The following is a 21417-nucleotide window of genomic DNA, read 5'->3' as shown; positions in this document are numbered from 1 at the left end:
AGATCCTTTCACGAATTACTTTGCCAAGTAGCTGCAGTGGATATCTTTCCTAATCAGTGGTAAAATGGATATAGTATTCTTTGTCGGGTATAGTAGGTTCTATAAGAACAACAGTTGTCAAAATGCCAATGTTATACATGTATCTGATCATTTATAGAGATGAGCATCATGTTATTAACATTGGAACCACATTCAGAATGGGAATTTTCTTATCCAAGCAAATAAGAAAAAGAGCAATAATTCCTACAAAATGATGGATGATACTCAAGAATATAACTCAAATTATTCTTTATATTCTGACTTCATTTTCCTAATTTATGAAACGTTATACTAATATTTAATGTTTGTTCATGCAAAAACTTGGAATTATGCAGAATATGAGATTTGATTATTCAAGTGTAAAGTTTTATACATTTTCATAGGACTTTGAACTCTATATTTTTCAAACTTTACAGTAATGACCACACCCACTTAAGAATCAAAACAATCTGTTTTCTTCTTCCTCTCTTTTCTTATCTTTCCTGTCCTGCTTTCTAAAATTGACATCTTGAAAGGTCATCTAGCCCTTGTGAGAAAATGTGTTTATTTACAAATATGTAGATAGGTATACAATAAGAAAGGGAAAGAGAAAGAAAAGAAAAAGTGCTTTATAATGAAATTTCAATGCGTTGACCACATCAAATTGAAAAGAAACCTCTCTCTCTCTCTCTCTCTCTCTCTCTCTCTCTCTCTCTCTCTCTCTCTCTCTCTCTCTTTATCCTTTATATTCTATGCCATCAAATGGGGAGAGGAAAACGGGTATGTCATCCCCGAAGAGAGAGAGAGCTCAACAAACCATGAAATGGTCATTCATGAGATTGTTTCCCTCTATTTTGCTGCACTCAGAAGCATGGAAAGAATGCTAGGCTCTGTAATATGTATGCATGCATGTAATATGTAACGTGCAAACATACATACATTGCTAAAACAATTTACAATGCCATCCACAAAAAAGACTCTCCTGAAATAAACTTAGAAATCATCTCTGTTATGGAATACATTCATAAGCACCAACACAAGGAATACTGGTGGAATATTCCCATCAAAACTTCAGTGAAATGTATACATAACAGGCCGGATATTGTTGTTTGGGACAGAGGGGCAAAGGTATGTACCATCATAGAGGTCAGCTGCCCTCCAGATATAAATGCCTCTTTGGAAATCAAAGAAAACGAAGATATTTATGGACAACTGCTTTGAAACCTCCAGCTTCTGTATTCATATTCATACTCCCCCCTTCCACACACACACACACACGCGCGCGCGGACGCACTGGCGCACGCGCACACACACTATTCATTAATTTGAGTCAGTGTTGTTTCTCTTCAAGATCCTATAGAAATAAGAAAATCCCATTTCTGATATGTAAGAGGTTGGGCTGTGGTAATCGTTTCAGTTCTCACGGGAAGAGAAGAGAAAGATTCGAGATTGAAAGTAAGATGGCGCGAAGGAAAGTGAATTACGAACATTTGTGCAGGAATTTAATTAAATTAGTCTGTGATATCAAGGTAAAAGACATACATATATACGTATGTATGTGTGCAGGTGCAGATTAATCAATGATTAGCCATCTAAAAGCACTGTTTATATTTTGAAATCTGCTGAACACTTGTCAATTGTTGTTGTTTGGTTTTTCTTTCCTGTCGATGTTTACCGACGATGATTAACCAAATAAAATATTTAGAATCTGTGGAGAAACATCGTTAATTAACTAATCCAGTGTCTACCTAATATAATAACTACCAATTAATCCTTTCTATTAATCATCACTCATTGATCTACCATCTCTATTTACGAAATATAGACATCATACTCGACACTCGTGTCTTCAATATTGAATTATAAATGATTTTACAAATATTTATTAACTAAATAAGCATGATATAAATTTGTATTGTCCCAGTTTCTACCGATAATTAAATTAAGTGACTTTGTTATTGATGTTGCGATGTCCTGGTCGAGCAGACAGGAATATAGTAATGGATAGTTTGTCGTTCTTTAGCCCTGACTGAACAGGTTTTTATAATTAAAAAATTACCCAATCCTTCTCCGGGGTATTGCATAATTCGATGTTTTTCTTGTAGGAAGATTTTTATCTATTATTTACGACGATGAAGGGGCTCCCACCCTCGTTTCCCCGTATAGAGTCAGATGTTTAGCCTGAGATCAGCCATAATCGAAAGTATTCCTGCCATAACCATTCCATCTATTTTCCAGACAATGGACAGCATTACCTACTTGTCTTTCGTTTAAGATGGCTGGGTGTGATTTGAGGGAGATTTATTTACTGTTTCCAGCAGGTCATTGGATCCTGTTTGTTCGTAGTAGGTTGTCAGTTGAATGACTTGGCACTATGTCCACGAATTAATTTCACATGTCCACTTCGAATGATGAGGTTTATCGTATGGCGTCTAATATGGATATCCCAAACTCCTGTTGTGTGTTCTTGTCTGTTCTGTTCCTATATTGTTATGGTTGGATAAGCGCTTATACACTTTAGCACTAACTCCCCCCCCCTTTGTTTTTTGTCCGGCTGTGACAATCCACCTCAGAGTGCTCAGCATTAGCTTAGCCACGTACACATACACACAGGATCGTGACGAAGATGAACAGTGTGTGAGCACTGTTGTGTAACACTACCAGTTCAGTCGGTCAAATGCCTGGATGTGATCTGCGTATCGCCAGTTCACTTCTACTGGCTGCTATTAATCATATGAGTGCACAGGGCCATCTTAAAGAATGTTACAGTCCCTTAGGATAAAGCAGGGCACTGGTGCCCCAACATATATAATTACAGCACACATAGATTAGAATTGGTTCCTTGAGACCCCTGGATAACTGCCCGAAGAGAGCACTGTGAATGTTGCATGATTGTTATTATTTTTGCCTCCAATTAACTATGGCCAAGCTGACCTATGTTCAGAGGACTTTCAATGGTGACCATCATGTTTTTGCAACTGAGCCTCACACTATTTAAAACAGTTGTGTGATTTGAAGGAGATTTGGCTGCTATTTCTAATAGGTTTTGCAACCCTTGTGGGGGCCCCTTTCAAGATGATACTTCAACCATCAAATCTTTTCCAAATGTTTTTAATACATTTATTTTTAATGTTGCAGCTGTTGATGGTTATTGTTTACCAACATTACAATCATTAGTTCACTGTATATCTAACTGTGAGAATGAGAAAGGAGTATCTGAAACTGTGTAGAACTTATATCACAAAGGACTTTGCTTAAAACAGACTGTATTATTTTTAACCTTTCCTTACCATTGTTTACATCCTTTCCTAATACACAGCTGTGCAGGACACACACACACACACACATGTATACAAGCAGGTTCTGTCAATCACATTCTACTCACAGACTATTGATCAACATGAGGTTGCCACTTTACACAATGATTCCAGCATTCATATCTACCAAAAAACGACTTCTTTGGTCTCTTCTTCTATAACTTACAAATAATATCCCTTCTCTTTTTTCTCAACTGCTTCCAATTCAGTCTTTTATGAGGACCCACACTTTCATCCATTATCCTGTATTAATTCTTTAATGTCTCTACTTGCAGGATGAGACTAGCGATGACTTCAAGGACAGCTATTCTTATGCCATCTCCAATTTTAAATATCATCGATTCTTGTCAGTCGATTCACACAAAGTTAACCAAAAGATTGATGGGTAAATATTTACTTCGACAATTATTTGCTGTAAAATTAATTAACTTTTCAGTATTTGTATTTTTTGTTTCTCTTGTAGAATGGCAGAATATATTCTGACAGAGGTAAACGCATAAAATAATGGCATTTCCATGCGCTCTATTTTTATTTCCTGCACCTTATTCTCTCTCTTCCTATTGTAATCATTATTTTCTTTGTGTCTAAGTCTAAAAGAAAATATTTGTCTGTCTCCCTTCTATTCATCAATTCATAACACTTTCATTACCATCACATTTATACAACAAATTTTTTACCTGCTGAAAATGTTTTGTTTTTTTTCTCACCTCCACAGTGATGTTGTATTTGATCCAAAATTGAATTCTGTCTTGAAAACTTCAAAGACTGAAAATATGGACTCCTTACACTCCTCAGGGAATGTTTTCAAATTTGGTCCAAGTTCTTTTGTATCATTACAGATTTCTGCTCATTGATGCTCTCTGTCATCTTTGTAATGCTGTGTTTTATTTATGATCCTCATTGTCATCATTTGAAGCCTGTGTCCCATACTGGCATGAGTTGGGTGGTTTGACAGAATCCAGCAGCTTCAAGGACTGCATTGGGCTCCGATGTCTGCTTTGGTATGGTTTCTGTAGCCAGGTGCCCTTCCTGATACTAACCACTTGTGTACTGGGTGTGTTGTTTTTGTGGCATCAGGAGCTAGCAAGACAAAACTCTCCTTTGCCTGAGGGAGGCAGCCTTATACCAGGAGATGAGAAGTTTGAGAGAAAGGGCTTAAACAGAACAGGTTTCTTGCTATAGAGGAGCAACAATGACTCCTTACATTACAGAAAAGAGTGTGGGAGTGACCAGGGTAGTGTCGGAAAGAGATGCAAAGGAAGAAACCTCAAATATCTACATTGAATATGTAGGACAGTTTTATTTAAAGACTAAGATATGTCTACATCTGTCCTTATATAATGATGCTTTGCATTTCAATAAACACTACACATCATCTATTGCCAACTGAAATGGAAAGTGTATGTTATCCTGTACCTTGCATGCTATCAAAATAAAATAATTACTCTCATCACATGTCTTAATTTGAATCTTATTACCTCAGATTATGTGAAAAATTTGCTGTCCACTCCCAAGATGATAAGGCTAAAGCTTTAAGAGAATTAACAACTAAATTTCTTGGTCTACCATTATTTGACCAGAAAATGTTTGACCATGTAAGTATGGCACCAGGTTAAATTATTTTATCATAAAATATTTTAATCTTGTTTTTGTATATTGGTAGAAGAATCAACTATGGAATAGATAAACACATCATCATCATATAATGTCTGTTGTCCATACTGGCATGGGTTGGACAGTTCGTGGTTTTCTACAGCTGGATGCCCTTCCTAACGCCAACCACTCCAAGATTATAATGGGTGCTTTTATGTGCCACTGGCTTGGGTGCCACTTGTATGACACCGGTATCTGCCATGACTGCGATTTTACTTGGCTTGATGGGTCTTCTCAAGCATGACATAATGCTAAAGGTCTCGGTCATTGCCTCCATGAGGCCCAATGCTCGAAAAGTACTCAGCCATCTCGCCATTATTATTAAAGGTGGTGAGCTGGCAGAATCGTTAGCACGCTGGGCAAAATGCTTAGCAGCATTTCATCCGTCCTTATGTTCTGAGTTCAAATTCCGCCGAAGTTGACTTAGCCTTTCATCCTTTCGAGGTCGGTAAAATAAGTACCAGTTGAGCACTGAGATTGATGTAATGAACTTGGCCTCTTCTCTGAAATTGCTGGCCTTGTGCCAAAATTTGAAACCATTATTATTATTATTTATTCATTTAAGTGATTATGAACATCAAAAGTTTTCATTCCATATTTGTTCCTTTTTCATTGATTTCTGCATATTTCCATTGCCATTCTAACATTTTATTGACTTCCATTAACATAAGATTGGCATTTTCTTCCTTTCCAAAACACAGAATTAAATTGTTGCAGTACATCTCCTTTCTAAGATTTATTATAATTTGTTATAATTTGTGTGTGTGTTTATAATTTATACACATATTCATCATTTTTATACACATTTTTAATTTATAAACTTATTTATAATTCATATATAATTCAATTTATATATATATATATGTGTGTTCATAATTTATAGCCATATTTTATTGATTTCATGCTTTTAACAGTCGGACACACATTACTCGATTCTGAGCCTTTTAATTGAACTTGCTAACAGTCCAACTGGGAGCAGTACCTATGAATCTAGCAAAAGTATCACTGTGGGTAAGTTTATGAATTCCTGTTGTTGTTTAGCTGCAGGTAACTCTAATTAGATAAACCTTTGATTGAAAAGATTCTAAGTTGCGACGAGTCTTAGGAACCTAATTTGTCGAACATTTTGAAATAACAAGAACAAATCTCTACACTTCTTCCTTTGTATGGGGAGTGGCTATTATTTTTAGAAGTAGTTTTGATAAAATTTCTTTTTTTTTTTTCTTTTATATATATTTTTAACATCATTTCAGAAGAAGACAAGGATTTTGATTGGGCAGCGTATCTGAGGGAGGGCGAAGATGTCTACTATGGCTCATATTCAAGTTCTTCAGTAAGTTGTCTTTGCTTTTTTTTTATATATATATTTGATGCTAATGGAATAAATTCTATTTAGTTGTAATCAAAGATTAAATAGTAAACATTATGGTCTGAGGGTAGTTTCTTGTAACAGGTACAAGTACAGGTACCCAAGAGCCAGGTAGCAGTGTTAAGTCTAGCACTCCGGAATAGAAGAAGTGTGTCTCAAAAGCTTCCACACAGTTTCTGTCTACCAAATTTCACTGATAAGACTTTGGTTGACCTGAGGCTATTCTCAGAATGCACTGCACAGTGGGATCGAACCCAAAACTGCATAGATGCCAAACAAACCTTTCAGCCAATAACACAGCCATGTCTACATCTGTTTGTAGCTATAAAGCCATGTCAATGATTGAATGTTGGGCCTCAGTGACAGGCAACTGAAACCTTTGGTAACAAACCATGCTTGGGAAGACCTGTCAACCAAGTGAGATTGTAGTCGTGGCCAATGCTGTTGTTATGTAACTGGCACCCGTGCCAGTGGCACGTAAAATGCACCCACTTCACTCTTGGAGTGGTTGGCATTAGGAAGGGCATCCACTTGTAGAAACCTTGCTAAATCAAATTGGAACCTGGTGCAGCTCCCTGGCTTACCAGTTTTCAGTCAAACCGTCCAACCCATACCAGCATGGAAAACGGACGTTAAATGATGATGAAGATGATTATATTAAAGTTAATGGATTAAATACATTTTCTTGATTAATTATTATTTATATTATTAATTATATTTTACATACACATCTTGGGGCTCCTGTAAGCATCTCAACAACTTTTAATTCATTGATAAAATCAATGTAAATTTTTAAAAAGCAAAATAAAATATTTTTTATTAAATGTCATGTTTGATTTTTTGACAGATATGAATTTGATCCCTTGATGCTTGCTTTATTCCATTCAATTAGGAATTCAGTGATCTGGATGATGATGAAGATGATGGTGTTGACTACATCAGAGAAGCTGATGAGACAAAAATAAAAGATTCTGAACAAATGGTCCCTGTTGAGAGTTCATTAAAAGATTTAAATATTTCTAAAAACACTTCAGAATGTCGAACACAACCAGAAGCCAACATATTGGGATATGAATGGTTAAATAAAAATATTACCACTTCTTACTGGAATGGAACACCACAAAATATTCCTGAAAACAGCAACTACTATAATATTGTTAAAGAATGGTAAGGACCTAATTATTTATTGAAGTCTTCCTAATTATATCTTTTGGTTTAACTTATATTGTATTGTTTCGAAACGGATCAAATATGAATGAAAATCTCTTTTTTTATCATCAATTTTGTCTTCTCTGTCAACCCACTTCATCACTTTTGTAGTTTTATATATTTTTTGCTTAATTATATATATTTTGATAAATAAATTCCATTCTTCATAACTTTCCCTATATAGACATGTTTTTTTTTCAAACAAATATTACAAATGTACATAAATTTACCCCACAACTTCTACTCTATCTCCTACTTTTATCGTTGCAGTTTCTTTTCTATTTTTTGTTTCCTTTCCAAACAATTTACCTTTATAAAATACTCTCATTAGTATTTATTGCAAAATATCTAAATGTGCAGAATATGTTGTAAGTGTGTGGAAATAAAGGCAGTCTTGAATTTTACTTTCAGGGAACTCTATGACCACAGAAGTTATCCATTTAAAAATAAACAAACTGTGACTGAAAGCCAAATTATTCGTGAAATAATATGGTATGATTCTTTTTCACTGTTTTTTTGTATGATTTTTATCATATATTTCAGCCCTTACATTTAGATTTATTTCTTGGTTCTATATTGTTGTACAGTCCCCACTCATAGAAAGCTAATAAATGGTAACAACCAATTTCGTGTTTTTCAAGCATTTAAGGTAGATTAAGCTTTGCTGGACATTGTTATAATTCTTGGTTCCACTTTGATTAGTGTATATGTGTGTAGGTATATTTGCATTTTTTTTTTTTTTTTGGCCAGAACTCACACACACATATATAATGTTTTTACATAGTAGACGTGTTTAACCCTTTCATTATGTAAATGCCCTGAAACCCCTTGTGGTCAAGTATTACCAAACTACTGAAAACTGTCCAGTTTTATAATTTCATATAATTTCAATCAAAATATTCAGACAAATTGTGTTTTTTAAGTGATTTCACATGGAAAACATTTACGCACCAAACAACATAGTTCCAGGATTCATTTTGTATCCCTTGATTTAGAACATCCTGAATGTTTAGTTTCGATGAAATAAGTTTTCTTTTGAATTCGTGATTCACCCAGTATTTTTTTTTTCTGTTGTTTTATTTTTTGTTTTTTCGGTTGTGTATTTACACACACACACACACACACAAGCAGCTGTATTTAATCCTTCTGATACTTTTGAAAAAATACAGAAATTTTTTTGAGTAGTTTTTGTATTTTACTTCTTTCACTTGAACTATTTTCCAATGATATTTTCCTTTGTAGGATGTTGCTTGGTACTTCTGACACCTTTATATTTCAATATACTGGAACAAACTACAAACTTCGAGAAAATATTCGACTGACACATCTTTCTCAAGTAAGTTATGTGATTTTAATTCTGTTCATTCACAAGTATTGGAAATTTTCAAATGAATTGAGGATTCTGATATTTCCCCTTAGATAGAAGTTTTGAAAGTGTTTGTGTATGTCTATATTTCTGGTTCATCAACGCTGACTCAACACGTGTATGGTCAATGGCTACTGCCAAAGATGAAGCGAAATGGAATGCAAGGGTTTTTATATCCTTGGGTAGGCTCCAGATACAAACTGGTCTTTCCTGCATTGAAAACAAACTGTTGCAAACATACAATTGGACAGTTAGTAACTGATCAATACATGCAACTAGTTTGGCAAGCCACTGGATCATGTTCATTCTGCTATTAAAATAGCTTGGTCTTTCAGCAAGTAAATCCTTTTTGTCTTTTATGTTAAGGGTCCATCTTTCAAATTTGTATTCCTATTCAAAATCCATCTGTTCAAAAGAGCACTTTCTTTTGCAAATGTTTCTTTACACATAGAGATGCTTTAAATTGATGAAACTTCCAAATTAAAGACGACCTAAGAATCCAATTTATGAAACGCATAACTCATGCAATTTACTATTCATTTGCTGTCAAACACATATATACACCATCAAAATTTCTGCACATAGTTAACATATCATAAAACATAAATAAAATTTATCATTTGTTTTTATGTCTGTTTTTCCAAGCTGGCGTAATTTTATTCTTATTTTACCAAATGCTTCAAAATAGTAGATTTTTCTTAGTATTTTTTCTAAGAAAACTGGACACAATTTTTGTTTTCCAGATTGCACTTGAGAATAGTGTGCATATTTTCCTGAAGGCAGGTGCTCTGATAATGGAACTGATGTCATTCATTGATTCTGTTTCTGAGAAACCAGTAAATATCCAAGAATCTAAAGAAACCAATTCTTTGACTTATGAAGCCTTTGCATTTTCTATTGACCAATTTGTACATGAATATAAATCAGTGCTGTGCAAGTTGGAACAGAATGTACAAAAACAAGGTAAGAATAAATTTTAGCTTTGGTAAAGTCATCTTTAGTATTGTTTTCTTCCACTTTCTCGTATCAAAATAAAATAAAGGAAACAATATATTTTATACTTCAAGCTGGCAGAAACGTTAGCACACCGGGCGAAATGCTTAGTGGTATTTCATCTGTCTTTACATTCTGAGTTCAACTTCCACCGAAGTCGACTTTGCCTTTCATCTTTTCGGGGTCAATAAATTAAGTACCAGTTACATACTGGGGTCAATCTAATCGACTGTTCCCCTCCCCAAAAATGTTGGGCCTTGTGCCTTCAGTAGAAAAGAATATATTTTATACTTTTTTTAAAAATTATCTTCAATCTCCTTCACTCTGAATGACTGCCAGTATGCTTGTGTTGCATCTGAACAAAAACAGAGATGACAGTCACTTTACAAGCCTTATCCCCTGACAATGTTACAAGTTTCCCTCCTGTATCTTTATTTAAAACTTAAGACTTATATTTATATGAAGGCATTTTATATTCATATTGAGATTGTTTTTCAAACAGAGACAACAATTACAATTCTTATTCTACAAAAACAACTTGAACCCTGGATTGAAAAACTTACACTTATTTATAATATTTATGTGAATGGTGTACAGAAGTTTAAATCAGTTGAAAGCAGCAGTGAAAAAGCAGCTGCTTTATTGAGCTGTCTCTATGATAAAGTGATGGAATTACATCTCATGAATCAGACAAAATTGGTAAGTCACTGTCATCAGAATTATTATTGTATTTAATGTAATGTTTTTCTTTTGTTCCCAAAGAAGATATTAAAAATATTTCAAATTAAACACCTCCATGATTCAGTTTTATCAAAATCTTTTTAAAAGATTTTCAACAATAAATATGGAATATATACTGTTTTTGATGTAGAAATATCATATGTAGAGCCTTCCTACATGACCATAATAGGAAACAAAATGATATCAAAACATGAATGTACAATCTACACAGATGATATATTCATCATATAAGACACACTGGAACTTATTAAGGGAAGGAAGACCTAGGAAACAACTCTGTAAAATTTAACATTTAAAACGCTACAAACCTTAGCTGTAAAATGACTTCATTTTCAGTCATCAACATTCAGAATGACAATAAGTTACATCATGTTTATCTACATTAATTAGATCATCTACATCTAATATGCAGATAAATACTTGTACTTGTATTTAATAATATTTGATTAGTAACTGTAATCAAAGTTGTATTAATGTGATATTGTGAGCTTTTGAATAATTCACTTCTCCTGTAGAATATTTTCTAATACTTTTCCTAATTGTTCTTTCTCTTTACAGCTCTCAATAGCTTTTCCTTTATGGATTAATACAATTCGACCCTATATTAATATTATTGATGAATGGATCACCAATGGTCAACTGCAGGATTTTCATAAAGAATTTATTATTCAAAGGTAAGGTTCACATAATATATATATATGTGTGTGTGTGTGTGTGCTTATATAATATATATATATATATATATATATAATGGAAGCTTATTAAGGCAGATTTTCTGTAGCCAAATGCCCTTCCTTGTGCCAGTCCTCACCTGTTTCCAGGCAAGATATTTCGCCAAGGCCAGCCATCTCACAGAATACCAGAAAATAAATTAACACATTGCTAAATACTGAATAATTCTTTACACTTAAAAATACACTGATTTCTCTCTCTCTTTTTCTCTTTTTCTTTCTAGAAGTCAAATACCGTTGACCCTTGATGAAACATTCTGGGAACAGTCACTTGTCATCAAATTTTCCAACACTAACTCACAGAGTCCTATTCTTGAGAGCGAAGTTAAGGATGATGCTACCAGTTCCTTCAGTGAGGTTGCTTATGTCATTCATGACTGGACACCCCATTTCTTGAACACTATTCTAGAACCAATTATTAAAGCAGGAAAATCTATGGATGTTTTCAACACCCTGGACTGTTTGAATACTTTGTTAATCAAACAAAATCCTTTACAATGTAAGTCTGTGCTTTCACTTCTTTTAACATTTTCATACCAATCCACCTGAAAGTACATCATTTTAAAGTGTCTTTGCTTAAAATGGAACCTATTATAATTTTGTGAAAGAACTTTTTGCTAAGTTATGTTCCCACACCAACTTAATAATGAAAAAGTAAGTTACTTGACAAAATCCTTCCATTTATTTTATTATTTTCCAAATAAAAAAAAAAATCTGGCACTCTGTCAGCTATAATGAGTGTTCTAGTTGATCCAATCAACAGAACAGCCTGCTTGTGAAATTAATGTGCAAGTGGCTGAGTACTCCACAGACATGCTTAATGTAGTTCTCAAGAAGATTTAGTGTCACACTGAATGTGACAAGTCTGGTCCTTTGAAATACAGGTACAACTCGTTTTTGTCAGCTGAGTAAACTGACTTTTTATTTATTTATTTATTTTTTTCAGATCAGAATTCCAAGTCATTGTTTGAAATGTTTCTCACCTGTCTTAATGAGTATCTTGATAAAGAAGTAAATCGTGGTGGCGGTCAAGATGTCATTCCTTTAATTAATACCAATGATACTATTCATTTAGAATTTCCAACCAAGAAGGTATTGGATGATCAGTGCAACCCTTTATTACAAATAAATCTGGATTCTCTTTTCAAAAAAGGGCTTAAAACATCTTCACCTCAATGTGATGTAAGAGAGACGTAAGTAAAAGAGTATTGCTTTGAAGTCAACATTGTTGTTTATCATCATCATCGTCGTCATCGTTTAATGTCTGCTTTCCATGCTGGAATGGGTTGGACAGTTTGACTGATGGCTGGCAAGCCAGAAGGCTGCACCAGGCTCCAATCAATAATTCTTTGTCATTGTTAAGGGCTACTGGGTTAATCCAGTCGAACTGCAGCACTATCATTATCAAATGGTTCCATAGTAATGCGAACAAAGTCATTTACAGATTCACCCAGTTTGATCTGGTGGGTTTCTGTCCTTCTGTATTAACCCTTTCGTTATTGTATTCATTTTGAGATACTCTGTGTTTCTTTCAATTATTTTAAATATAACAAAGAATTTAGTAAAATAACTTAGTTATCATTAAGCTAGTGTTAGGAACATAAATTGTGACTAAGGTTTGGTGGAAGATTTTAATTCAAAACTTATGGAAACAAGACATTTGTACTACAGAGCCAGAGCCAGTTACAGCCGAGTTAGTAGCAAAAGGGTTAAACCTGAAAAACCTGGATTTCAAGTGACAAATTCCTAAGACAGTGAGCTGGCAGAATTGTTAGCAGACCAGGCAAAATGCTGGGTAAAATTATTGAATCTAATTCTTGAATCCTCTTTGAAAAATTCCGGATGTACACTGTTGTACTCCCTTCACCTCATCTGTTTCATAAAATCCTTGTCCTCAAAGATTGTACTCCATTGGATTGAACAGGTGAAAATTAGGGGGTGCCAGATCTGGACTGTATAGTGGATGGAGACCACTGACCAATCTGAATTTCTTGCCACTTAATTTGTTACCAAAGATGTGTGTGGTCTCACGTTGTCATGGTGAATGTGGATTGTTTCCTGATCCTTCTTTGGTCTCTTCCTTCCCATGGATCCTCTAAGCTTTTTAAGTGTCTCAATGTTCACTGTACAACCACATTCCAGAAACTGAAGGAGAGCAATACCCTTGTCATCCCAAAAAGCAGTCATCATGGATTTCTCAGCTGATTGGCTTGTGGGTCTGTATATATATATTTGCACGCACACACATTTAAAACAATTATATATATAAATATACATAAGATTGATCAAATTTATGTACAGACCTCTGATGAGAACATCAGTTAAGGCTTTTTCCATTTTTTCAATCTACAGAGAAATAGCTAAATTTGTCCAGTTTATAAATCTGCTATATAGGTTACATACATAAATATATATGTATGCGTGTAGATAGATTGATTGATTGATCGATTGGGAATTTGTTTTTCTCCTAGAACCAAATGTCTGATGTCCAGCTGGAAATGTATTCATCCAATAGAACATGTTATGGAATATTGTCTGTATCCTCTCATCAGAGATAAGTGTTTATGGATATGCCAACAAGTTGTACAATCCATAATTACTGACCATAATGTCTGGGATTACTTAACAGCTATGAGGGTAAGTTAATAATTCCTAAAGTTTTCATTTTTGAAAGGGTGCTTTTTTTCTTTTGCATTTCAAAGACAAAAATTTATATTGAATGAAAGAGAAATACGTTTCCTACTTTTGTCACTTATTTAATTCAGAACTTCCATCCTCTGCTGCCTGTATCATCCAGACTTTCGGTATTCTGAGACCACATCGTTCATTCCACTCCATTTTTGACTTATTTTATTTAAGCATGTGGCTTTCTATTTTGGCATGCATTGGAGGAGTGATCACAATCCTCAATTCTTGTTCAGAGTTACTACCATTGCAAATGGGTCACTTGTGCATTGCAATTTGGCATAGTTGCAATAACTGAATGCCCTTCCTAACACTAACATTATTTTATAATGTGTGATCCTTGCGCTAAATGGAAATATAATATTGTCAAATGAATGTGTTATTGTAGAAATAAAGTTTCTTTCTTTCCATCATTCTTTTATTACTGTTTCAGAATTTCTTTCTAATGGAAGCTGGAGACACAATGTTTGAATTTTATACAAAGCTATTTTATGGTGTAAGTAAATAAATTCAATAAGGATTTAATTTTTCTCCTACATAAAATTCTCTTCAAAGCTATTTCTTTAAAACAGTGGGTACTAAAGGGTCAAAATCATATCTTATATCATCATCATCATCATCATTTAACGTCCATTGTCCATGCTGGTATGGGTTGGACAGTTTGACTGGGCTGGCACACTGGAAGGCTGTGCCAGGATCGAGTCTAATTTGGCATGGTTTTCTTTCGCTAGATGCCTTTCCTAATGCCAACCACTGCAAGAGTGTAATGAGTGCTTTTACGTGCCACCAGCACGGATGCCAATTTGCATGACATCGGTATCTGCCATGACTGCGATTTTGCTCGGCTAGATGGGTCTTCTCAAGCACAACATAATGCCAAAGGTCTTGGTCATTGCCTCCATGAGGCCCAACGCTTGAAAGGAACTCAGCCACCACACTTCTGTGAGGTCCAACACTCAAAAGGTACTCAGTAACCAAAATCTTTCTGAAGATCGTTTGTAGGTTTATTAGCTTTTACAGAATCAAAAGGTGGCAAGTTGAGAGATTGGTTGGGGTCTTGCAGCATTTCTTCCACCTCATGAGATTCTGAGTACAAATCTTAGTAAGGTCAACTTCACTTTGTATGTGGGGTCAACAAAATAAAATACTAATCAAGAACTGGGGTTGACAGTACTGACTAATCCCTTCCCCTCAAAATTGCCAGCTTCCTGCTAAAATTAGAAACCATTACTTCTACAGAATCCCTGTGAACTGGAATTAAGTTATCTTCTGAATCAACTCTATTGCTTTTGTAGATGCAGCATCAGCTAGAATCTCACATAAATGTTGCATTCTTGAATCGAGCATTAAGACAAGCTCTTGAGAAAAACTTTCCTGATGAAATTGGCAAGTAAGTCTCCCATTTGTTTCCAATGAATTATTTTTGTTGTATTTATATATAAATTAATGCAAACCTCACTTCTTCGGGATGATATTTAACTCTAATTTTTATACAGCCTCTCAAACATTGCAACAAGTTTATTTTTCTGGTGCTCTACCTTCTCCCTGTTTCTGTGTATCCACCACAAACAAAGTATTCTTTTGCCATTAACCAATTATTGATTCCTCTATACTCCTCCTGTGCACCCCTATTGAGTACACTGCATGAAATTTCTGCTTAATTTTTTTGTGCATATCAAGCACAGCCATTTTCAAGTTGACTGCAGAGTCTTTTCAAGTTTATTCTAAAACCTCTTAATTCTCAGTTTGAATCCTGCCAAGGTCAACGTTAATGTTCATCCTGCTGGTGTTGATAAAATGATTAATTACTTGTCCTGGACTGAAGTTGATTTAATTAATTATACACTCCCTACTGCAACTCACAAAAAAATTATTTGTCGTTTTTTTTGTTTTTTTTAACCAGCATTCAAAAACAATAAAATTACTTTGGTAGGATTTAAAGTGCTGAGATGACAGAATCATTAGCATGCCAGACAAAATACTTAGTGGCATTTCTTCCTGCTTCTCATTTTGAGTTCAAATAATGCTGGGTCACCTTTGCCTTTCATTTTTTGGGGGTGGGGTGTCAATAAAATAAGTACCAGTTGGGCGTTGGTGTCAATGTAACTGGCTTGTCTATTTTTAGCAAAAATTGCTGACCTTTTACCCAATTTTTAAACCATTATTATGACAAGGTTTGTAGTTATAACTTTTTAACCCAAGAATCAGCTCCTATCAAATCAATCCCTCTACCAGCTGATTGTTGTATGATGTTGGCACTATTCTTGTGTTCCGTTGCTAAATCTTGCCACTAGATATTTTTTTTCTTTTATTTCAGATAAGTATATCTTTTTTTTTCTTTGTTTTTTCACTACGTTTAGGCTTTCAGTATTTGTACAGAAACTGCCTCGTCCACCAGCCATCGATGCTGATATGCAGTTGAATGATACAGACTGTATCAACTTAGCATATGCTGTAAGTATTCACAACTCAGTCTATCTTTTAACATTACATTCTTCGTAATTGTTGTAATTCAAATGACTTCATTAGTAATGGATCTTTGTTATATCATTAAATATTTAATAATTATTTTTCATACCCTTTTCTTACTCTCAAGCCACTCACATATAAGGGGGAAAATAATGAAATAAATTGTTTCTACTTCAGATCCCATGGCCTGTCAATATGATTATTAGCTCCAAAAGTATTACAAAATATAATCAGATATTTAAGATGTTACTGAAGATCAAACGTGTAAAATTCTCCCTGGATACTCTGCGCTTTGATGGTAAGCATGTTGTTTTTCTCTATAACACTAACAGAACAGATTTTTTTTGGATCATATTTTGAATTACCAATTCTTTTTGATGAGAATTTTTTTTCTACTCTATGCAATACCCAAAGTAAGGTAATAGTTTTAATGTGATGCAACTAATATTGTGAACCTGTATTTTAAGGAATACATAAAATAGCTACAAAAGCAAAGGCTAAAAAAATAAAATGACTCATCTGCAGAATAATGGAGAATATATAAAGAAGAAGGTACCACTGATTCCAAAGATATTGATATCCATAAATTCTCGCTGATTTTTAAAAATTTATTGCTGACTTCAAAAAAAAGGTGTTGTTGATTTTAAAACGGTATTTCTGGTCTTAAAGGTATTATCAATTTAAAAGACTGAGAATTACCTTTTATAGTTTTGTTCATTAAAAGTCTAATGTTGAAGTCCTTGTGACAGTGTTTACTCTTAAACTTACTGATGTGTGTGTGTGTGTGTGTGTAGGAATTATATTGAAATTCTGTGTTTTACTGGCATCAGTAGATTAATGAATGTAAGGAAATAGTATGGATCAAGCTGTAGAAACTTTGTCAAAACCTACATCTGGAGCCTGGGCAGCCCTCCAGCCTTGCCAGCTCCAGTCAACCTGTCCAACCCATGCCAGCATCGAAAGCAGGTGTTAAATGATGATGATGATTATTTCATACAATGTTATTACTTTTTATCTGTGTTTATTTATAGAATTGGAAAAGCTTCAGGGAAATAGGAAAGAGTTAACTTCAAGTCAAGAAGCATTACGCAAAGAAACAATTCACAGATTTCACATTTTGCGTATGCGTCTACTGTATTTCACAAATACACTTAACTCTCATATAATGCATCAGGTAAGCTTTTGTTTTTGACTTTTTTTTTTCTTCACCTCTTTTTTAGTTACAATTAATGGAAAATTTATGAGTTTCCAGAGAGATATGTTTGACTGTACTGAACCTTTAAAAACTTTCTTTTAATTTTTGATTTATTTCTCTAAGAATATGGTAACATTAAAAGAAATTTTTAAAATTTTTATTTTGTTCTTGCAGATAGTTCATAGTAGAGAATTCCTCAATTCACTGAACACGTCAGTTGATCTGGATGAGATGTTATCCTGCCATGAAGAATATCTGGAACAAATTCTTCAGTATTGTTTCCTGGTGAAAAAGAGTTCTGTTTTCAGCGGTCTGCTTGATCAGATATTGTCAATAGCCCTTCGTCTCAGCAATCATTGGAAAAAAGGAATTGATAAAATCAGGTCAAGTCTAAGACATTACACAAGTTTATTCCAGCTTTTCTTTTTTACTGCATTCCTCTCTTTCTACTCAACTAATTTAATCTCTTTCTACTCAACCAGTTTAAGTTAATTCTGTGAGTGTGTGTAAGTTCTTTTAATTAGAAACAGAAACAGTTGTTTGTAATTCTCTCATTAGTTTCCCGACAAAACTTTTCTCCCTTTCAGTTTACTTTATCAGCTCTGAATCAGTTACCAAAGGGTAAAGAAGTAATTGTTATCCTATGTCTTCAAGTTGCATCCCTGATTAACCTGCTAACTCAACACACACACACACACACATACCTTCATCATCATCATCATCATTGAATGTTTATTTTTCATGCTGACATGGATGGGACAGTTTGACAAGAATCCGTTGGTCCACAGGACTGTGTCAAGCTCCAATGTCAGCATTTGCATGGTTTGGCATGGTTTACACTGCTGACCACACTTTACAGCATGTCTAGGGTGCATTTTTTCATGCCACCAGCACTAGTAAGGTTGCCAAGTAACTTGCAAGACAAGAAAAAAACCCTCAAGTAAGACAGAGAGAGAGAGAGAGTGTGTGTGTGTGTAGTCAGGTGTATTTGATGTGGGGAGGTGGTTCTATGCCAGGTGTCGAGAGGTCAGTGGGACTGAACCTGAAACCATTTTGTTGGGAAGCGAGCTTCTTAACCATACAGCCATGCCTGCACATCCACACACATGTACATGTCCAGCCTTTTCACACTCCGTAGCAGGTCTGATTTGTGAAACTACCAACAAGAGATCTAGACTGCAAAGTAAACATAATATATATAATGAATGAACAAGTTTAAACACATTCTTGGAGTTATTGCTATATAGAAAGGAAATGGCGACTCTACAGCTATTACGAATAAGTATGCAAATATTATATTCATGATGTGAACTGATCTAATTTTGTCATCAAATTTTTATATTTTGAAAATTGGATTAATTTCAGTTTGGAAACATTGGCAGTAATGGAAGAGAATTTTGCTAAATGGATACCATTTTTACAATGTTGTTCTGCTGTAAAGATCACAGTTGAACGAGATTCTCATTGTAAGAAATCAGTCTTTTTTTTTACCATATTTCTCCTGGTGCTCCAATACTAAATTATTTGTTCTACAAAATTTGAATTCTTTAAAAAATAATTCACTCAAAATAATTTACACCTTTTGAATATTTAAAATCCACTAATTATTGTGAGTTATGTAGGTGGAAGCATATTTAATGAGTAAATAATTAAACGGCTAACATATAACAACATTTGCAGGGAAAGCAAAGTAATATAAGTCAATGGCAAATATTATTTTCATTAGACAAATATTATTTCATCAGATTAATGTTACTTGTATCGGACAAATTTTATTTTCATCAGACAAATATTACTTGTTTTTGTAAGTCTTTTGTCTGCTGTAGAGTTTTCTCTTGATACTGAAGAACCAACAAAGAAATCTTTAAGACAACTAAACTGTACACTTGTCGATTTATTTCATGAAATAACAATTATCATTGTGTTAATGTATTGCAATGTTGTAGTTAAAGTGTCTTTATTCACTTCATATTCATTTCTTCTGCTTTTTATGTTTTAATATTATTTCTAGTGGAGTAAAGATTATTTGCCAACATAACATGGCAGACCTGGTTTAGGACGAATGTTGTTGTAACTTAGCCCCAGGAGACATTGTCTCCAGCTGGCTATACAACACAATCTGTGTCCTTATATTTTCGAACACAGATTGTGTCGTATAGCCAGCTGGAGATGATGTCTCCTGGGGCTAAATTACTGCAACATTCGTCCTAAACCTGGACTGCCGTGTTATGTTGGCAAATAATCTTTACTCCAAAGTACTGTTGCTGAATATCTCTCCTTGTGAGATTTACAAATAGTAATTTTCTAATTATTTCTCGTGTTTGTTTTTGTTTCTTTCCAGTGGAGCACCTTTTGTCATCTTTAACGATGTCTTGCAGTGTATAGTCGTTATCTTAAGAAGAAGGTGGCAAGTCTTATTTATGTCAGACATGTTCTTTAATATATTAGGTGTGTTGACCTGATTAAAGAAACATCCTTAAAATAAGTACTACATGGCTATACAACCTCTTTGCAGTCAGGTGGACTGAGCCAGTGGAAAGTGCATGGATGTCACAAAGTGCCTTATAAGAAGATACAAATTGCCTGTCTTATGAAAAGCCGTCCAGAACTTAGCGACTTGAACTGCTACAACCCTGGGAATGTAATTACACAAGCTGTGAAGATGCAGCCGCCATAATGGCATGTTGACCTTGTAATTTGGATAACTTTTCCACAATGTCCAGGTTGCTTTCTGACCTCCTAAAGTTATAAATGACAAAAAAGAAAGCAAGGTGGCAAACAATAAGTTTACTGTTATGTAATTTATATTCAAAATTCTTGCCAAGTGCCTAAAATAATGCTGTATCATTGCTTGCAGTTGTGCAATGTGAGAGTTGACACGTGCAAAATCAATAGAAAGTATTGATTACATTTTTACAAACACAACCTTGGAAAAAGAAAATATTTATTAAATTGACTATTTAAAATTATCAATAAATGTTAAAATCAATTTCTGTGTTTTCATTATGTTTACAAAAAGAAATATGTATGTCATCATTATCATCATCATCATGTATTTATTTTTGTAAGTTTTTCTTTAATGTATGTAGAAATTTCTAAAGCAACTGCAATTTTATTTACTAAATTTATTGTAAAATCTTCCTGAACTAGATTCTTTTAGATGCCTGGACGGCTCTTAAGAACCAGTTGATAGCTTCTGTTACTTAGGTAACATAATTAGCAGTGAGGGGAAATGTTCCAAAAGTCTTGTCGCCATAATATGAAGAGGCTGAAACAAATTCATTCAACTACAAATGGTTTCTCTCAAAGTGAAAAGCAGATTGTATGATTCTTGTGTAAGTATTGCAAAGTTGCAGGTTGTGAGATGCAGGCCCTGAATGGAAAGGATTTGTAAAGACTAGAAAAAAAGAAATTAAGTGAACATGCTCCACTGGATACCCAAAGACTAGCATAGCAGTATCGCTGCAAACTGATACAAGAGCAAAGGAAATTATTGGATCAGGTAATGAAGGAGTCATAGCCCAATCAATCAGGAACAGAGTTAGCCTAGATGAAATGCTGTTTGACTTTGTTCCCCAAAACGGTTTCACAGATGCAATTTTCCTAGTGAGACAATACTCGGCTAAGAGCGAGTCACTCTGTCTAGCATTTGTTTGGTTGGAGAATGCTTT

At 34.3% G+C, this 21417-nt stretch overlaps 1 protein-coding gene across 2 annotated transcripts; it reads left to right on the top strand.

Moving 5' to 3' along the window:
- Window positions 1-915: 915 nt before the first annotated feature.
- LOC106873973 (gamma-tubulin complex component 5) lies at window positions 916-20735 on the top strand. Of its 2 annotated transcripts, none has more exons than XM_052975940.1 (22): window positions 916-1146; window positions 3611-3720; window positions 4819-4930; window positions 5903-5999; window positions 6242-6321; window positions 7250-7524; window positions 7978-8058; window positions 8809-8902; window positions 9676-9895; window positions 10428-10624; window positions 11225-11340; window positions 11622-11896; window positions 12344-12590; window positions 13869-14034; window positions 14516-14578; window positions 15378-15472; window positions 16443-16536; window positions 16729-16849; window positions 17583-17725; window positions 17921-18129; window positions 19112-19212; window positions 20088-20735. In XM_052975940.1, the coding sequence occupies exons 1-22, from the start codon at window positions 1030-1032 to the stop codon at window positions 20129-20131; spliced, it is 3057 nt and encodes a 1018-aa protein (XP_052831900.1). In that variant the 5' UTR covers window positions 916-1029; the 3' UTR covers window positions 20132-20735. The 2 variants fall into 2 exon arrangements, with proteins under 2 accessions (XP_052831900.1, XP_014777006.1); XM_014921520.2 differs by lacking the exon at window positions 916-1146 and adding an exon at window positions 1340-1547.
- Window positions 20736-21417: the final 682 nt, after the last annotated feature.

This window comes from Octopus bimaculoides, chromosome 23 (genome assembly GCF_001194135.2).
Source record: "Octopus bimaculoides isolate UCB-OBI-ISO-001 chromosome 23, ASM119413v2, whole genome shotgun sequence".
NCBI lineage: Eukaryota > Metazoa > Mollusca > Cephalopoda > Octopoda > Octopodidae > Octopus > Octopus bimaculoides.
This window is presented reverse-complemented; position numbering and strand designations above follow the sequence as displayed.